The following is a 5,048-nucleotide window of genomic DNA, read 5'->3' as shown; positions in this document are numbered from 1 at the left end:
CTCCCTTCTGCCCGTGCAGCGTGGCACAGTCACGGCAGACGACGTGCTGGCAGGGGGCCAGGCGTCCGTAAATTTGGATAGGAAATCCACAGTGGTGACAAAAGCGAACCGGCACAGCAGCTCTCTCCCCTAGGAAGTTATTCAAGTCCCAGGGCGCCTGCTCGGGCACCCAGGTGTCCTCCAGCACGCTCCCTTCGTCACAAGGCCGAGCTCCTCCTTCATCCAGGCCTCCTTCGGCACTAGCCCGTGCCTCCGAGAGCGTCCCGCTTGGGTCCCTGGCAGCGGGAGGCATGCGTGTGACTGGGCCGTGGCCGAGCTTTGCCAGGTTTGGTCCGTGACCACCGAGACCAAGCACGGATCCCGAGTTCTCAGTGCCTCGGAAGTCATTGAGGTCTGCCAGCAGGTCAGTCCAAGCGGAGGAATACAAGGCAGCCGGGGGCCAGTGCCTGGATCATGACACGAGGGAGCAATTCAGATTTTTGGGAAGAGAAGGAGGAAGCGTTCTAACTTGGAAATGCAAGCGTGAAGCTTTAGCTCTGAGTAAAAAGGTGGGATTTGGCTCAGGGGGTGCTGGGCCCTCAGCTCTCCCGCCCCCAGTTCCGCAGCCTTTACGGTTTGCCCCAGGAATACGACCAAAACGGGTTTGCATGAGCGGGAAACGAGCCTCGTCGTGGAGGAAACCTGCACCCGAGGATTCCTCGAGACACCAAGGGTAGTGCCTGAAAGCCGACGCCACGCAGAGGAGGAGGTGGAGGCCGCAGAGGACTGACTCAAGGACTTACTCCATCTCGGCGGGCTGAGGGGAAACGGATCGCGCAGCCAGCGACGCCGCCTGCATTTGCTCCAGAGGTTTGTACTGGGTACCGGCGCCCGTCAGATCCTGCGTGTACTGCACTACGGGCCCTTTGCTCCGGACAGCGCCTGGGGAAGTGGAAAGAGCAAAGTATCAACAGGACGAGTCTCTATCATCAACCAAAGTTTGGTGCACTAGGCACAAAAACATTGATTTCATCCCCGAGGGCAAGGAAAACGGGGATTTGCAAGGAAGAAGGGGTCGTTGGCTGAGCTCCGAGTCGCAGCCGGTCACCCCAAACAGGTTCCTGCCACGCTGCACAACGGCACTCTGGTCTTTATGGAGGAGAAAAAGCCCACTGTATGTCTTAAATCCCTGCTAAACACCCCAGCAAACTGCCCCCCAACCCCCCTCCCAGCCCACAACGCATCCATTCCAACCCCAGGGTACACAGGGAATCCAAAAAGGTGCCACGTACCAACGTTGGGACGAGTCCTGGCTTGCCCACTCTGCTTCTTTTCTTGGGTGGAGGCCGTGGAGGTTTTCATGCTGAACATGGGCTCGAGGCGCGTGGAACCCCGGTAAATCCACTCGCAGCGTTTGTCATCCTGCAGCAAGGAGAAGGCAAGGCTCAGCACCTACGGCGAGAGCTGCCAGAGGCACAGGAGGCAGCGGGGTGCTTTAGGGTGAGCAGGATCGAACGGAAAAGAGGCCGAGCACCGAACTCGAGGCTCTAGAGAGCCCACGCAGCCAAGAGGGGACGCTCCTCATATCTGGGGGAACACTGAATACAACCCAAATCTAGAAAGAGGCCCAAGACCAAGGCCCCAGACCTCAAACGCCGCTCTGTTTGTAGCCCCACAACCAAGGAGGCACTGCTGGAGAAAGAAAGTCCCTCGGGAGACAAGCTCCGTCCTCGGCACAAACCGAATCCGCTCTGGGACGGGGAGGCTCGAGCTGGAAGCGCGCGATGCCTTCCCCGGTGGCTGTGCAGTTATCTAGCCAGGGAGGGAGCCACGAGAGAGCGTCCTCTGCTCCCCTTCCGCGATCTGCAGGGTTTGAGCAAGCGGAATATCGCGGTTTCTGCCCGGTTTCTCTCCTGCTCCTCAAGCCAGCACTCGGATTTGGAGAGAAGACACGGCCGAGGTGTTTACGTCAACACAAGGGACCACGACACAACACCTGCAGATGATGGATTTTGTTTCTTATCCATCCACCTCTTCCAAGTTCCACAAGCCAAACGCTTCAAAAGGCTTCCGAAGCCTCTGTCGCGCGAAGGGAAGAGCCTCACCTCGGCATCAGCGCGCGGGTTGTCTACCTGCTCAGCCAAAGGCTTCCGCTGGGCCCTGTCGGACATCAGCAAGGAACCTGGACCTGGTCAGCCCCACCCCCTCGACTCAAATCTTCCCCCTCTCATGGCAGAAGGGAAACTGTCCTACCAGGAAGAGGATTTTGACCAGGCTGCCATCCACTTCTTCCACTCGGGATTTCCACCAGGTCCCTTCCCACTCCGTTTTGATCAGCTGGCCGTTCTTCAGCAGCACCATGGGACGGTTGGGGTAGGCCGTGATGTACTCCTCGATGAAGTCGCGGCAGGAGACGTCCTCTATGTCCTCCCAGGTCTTTTTAACTGTTCAGACAAGGATGGACGGGAGAAAGGGAAGAGGAGGAGAGACTCTTACAATCTCCAGCTCCTTTTTATAGGAGCTCCCAGATGGGTTTTTATGAAGAACAATCAGGATTTTTGGTGGTAGGGCATACGGCCACGTTAACACACCCAGGCTGCAGGGAGCCCCAGGACACGCAGTAATAAATCACTGTCTCCTCCAGCTTCATACGCAACGCAGACTTCTGCGAGCACAGCGCTGGAGGGGACACGCTGTCTGTCCCTGCCCCGTTGAGCCAGGCTCGCTCATGTACCCGAAAGCTCTCCGTACGATCGCCGTGTCAGGACACCGGGGGGGCAGGGGGTCACTCACGTGGTCTGCAGATCGGGTACAGCTCCCAGTCCTTGACATACGAAGCGTAGCCATCGTCAAAGAAGATGAGGAACCTGGAGAACAGCGAAAAGAACAAGTGTTGGATGCTGGAGTTAGAAATGCAGCTGAAGAGAGCTGGGGGGGGGGCTTTTTCCCAAGGGCAGGGAGTGACAAGACAAGGGGCTTTAAGGTCCCTTCCAACTCAAAATATTCCACGATTCCACGGTTTCTGCCAGGAGATTATGAGCTTTCTGGTATTTCCACTTCCCAGGAACAGCTCTCCTCCAGCCCCGAGCTGTCCCTGTGCACCCACATCCGAAAGGGAGGCTGTCCAAAGGCTCCTACAGCACAGCCAGGCCCTCTTCCCTCACCTCCGGATTCCCTCTGTGCCTTGGCCACAGGAGGGAAAGGAAAAGACAGCTTAATTGCTCTCAGTTTAATTGCTCTCAGCTTAATTGCTCCTGATCTCTGCAAGAAAAGATATTTCTGGAGCCTTTGAGACAAAGGAGCAGCAGAGGCCACACACCGTGACGGCAAAGGCACCACGGAGGGAGCTGGGGGACACGTCCAGGGCTCTGCCTGCAGACAGGGGACAGCCCAACAGAGCGCCCAGTGCCTGTGGGGAAGCAGGAGCCAGGAGCGGGGACACCCCCAAGGCTGGATACGGCACCCGCTTAGCGCCACGCGCCCCTGGATAACACCGGCGGGATAGGGAGCCGCGGAAAGGCTGCGTTACAAGAGATCAGCCTTCCAGCCAGCCTAGCCAGGAGGAGTAAATCTGCAGCACGACTAATAAACGCAGCTCCTTTTCAGTCATTAACCACATGAGCAGACAGAACTTTACACAATTAGGCGGTTACGGCGGATCCACGTTTGAAACGGGGTGATTGTTATCGGAAAGACCACAAGCCACCACCGGGAAGAAGCCCTGCCCCTCCTTTACAGGCGCCCGACAAGGCTCCTCCAGCCCTGCTGCTTCTCCTTAAGTGCTTTGGCAACACTTCCAGGGCTTGTATTTCCCAACCCCGCCGGTGTTTGATGCCTTGAGCAGCGCAGACTTCCCCCCAGCCCGATAATTTGAATGAATTAGCAAGTCTAATTCATTCAGGGAGAGGAGTCATGGCGTGGGAAGCTCCACCCCGGGAGCTCTCGGAGATAAGAGAGATGGAAGAAATAACAATCAGCATGATGTCCCCTGAAAGAGAGGGGAGGGAGTTTGCTCCCGCCACAGCAAAACACACAAATCCCCGTTTTTCTTTCATTTCCTACAGAGCGAACCAAAGAGGGAGCGAGCGGCAGGCGGCCGCGGAGGAGAATGGGTACCTGTCTTTGTTCTTCACGTTGGGGGTTTCGGCCACAATGCCAGCGTAGAGCCAGACCTGATTCCCATCTTTGTATTTGGCCACGACCCTGCTGCCAACGTAGTGTTTCTCAGGGGAGGGGTGATAGTCGTAAGCGATGTGATTGCCAGAAAGCAAACTCTTCCCTTTGTTATCAAATTTCACCTTGTACTTGTTGCCAGCACCTGAAAGACATTTCCACGCAGCCAGATGAATCAAAGCCAAGTGATTTCGTACCCATCCAACGCCGAATACCCTTCGGATCCAAGTCCAGAACCCGCCTAAAAGCCCTCCAGAGATTAATTCGGAAGGTAAAACGTTACGGCAGAGACGCGTTGCCCCCTCGACTCGTTCCAGGTGGCACGGGAAGGGGGCCAGCTCAACATCACCCACCCACAGCCCCCGGCACGGAGGGAACGCGAGACGTACCGACCGTCTGGATTGCAATCAGAGTTCCTTTGTGCCACGTTTTGGTTCTCTTCTTGCCCAGGATCCTCATGCCGACGTTCAGATCGCCGTCGTTGTTGAGATCACCCCCCGCCGCCGCGGGGCCAACCGGCTGGACGGGGCCGGGAGTTTCCTGAGGATTCTGTGGATCTACCCAAGGAACACCACCAGAAAATGGGTTAGAAACTGCCCCAAGGCTCCGCTCCTGCGTTTGCCGTTGGAAGAACATCCGTCGGACCTGAGACAGGAGGCGTTCTTCAGCTTTCCTTTTACCTCAGTGAGCCAAAGTGCCTCGGTTTTACTGGATGGAGTGAGGTTTAAACGTCATTAAAAAGCTTTCACGTTACGGGAACTGCAGCACTTGTATGTGCTCTGGGAAAGGGCTTAAAGAAAAACAGGAATTTGGAATCCATGTATCCCGGCAGCCTGGAAAGCCAACCGTATGCCGGGCTGGATCCAGAGCGGTGTGGGCAGCAGGGTGAGGGAGGG

General features: G+C 56.7%; 1 protein-coding gene across 1 annotated transcript in view; it reads right to left on the bottom strand.

Annotated features, from left to right (window-relative positions):
- The window catches only part of SETDB1 (SET domain, bifurcated 1), a gene marked incomplete at both ends in the record, with an annotated part of 10,996 nt that extends 6,287 nt beyond the window's left edge, over nucleotides 1–4,709 (bottom strand). Inside the window, 6 exons of the mRNA XM_010151079.1 lie at nucleotides 783–921; nucleotides 1,272–1,401; nucleotides 2,233–2,423; nucleotides 2,773–2,846; nucleotides 4,096–4,297; nucleotides 4,542–4,709. Of these exons, the coding sequence (XP_010149381.1) occupies nucleotides 783–921; nucleotides 1,272–1,401; nucleotides 2,233–2,423; nucleotides 2,773–2,846; nucleotides 4,096–4,297; nucleotides 4,542–4,709 (904 nt within the window). The remainder of the gene's footprint in view (nucleotides 1–782; nucleotides 922–1,271; nucleotides 1,402–2,232; nucleotides 2,424–2,772; nucleotides 2,847–4,095; nucleotides 4,298–4,541) is intronic.
- Nucleotides 4,710–5,048: the final 339 nt, after the last annotated feature.

This window comes from Eurypyga helias, unplaced genomic scaffold (genome assembly GCF_000690775.1).
Source record: "Eurypyga helias isolate BGI_N326 unplaced genomic scaffold, ASM69077v1 scaffold22834, whole genome shotgun sequence".
Classification (NCBI taxonomy): Eukaryota; Metazoa; Chordata; class Aves; order Eurypygiformes; family Eurypygidae; genus Eurypyga; species Eurypyga helias.
The sequence above is the reverse complement of the archived record's forward strand: the minus strand, read 5'-3'. Positions and strand labels throughout refer to the sequence as shown.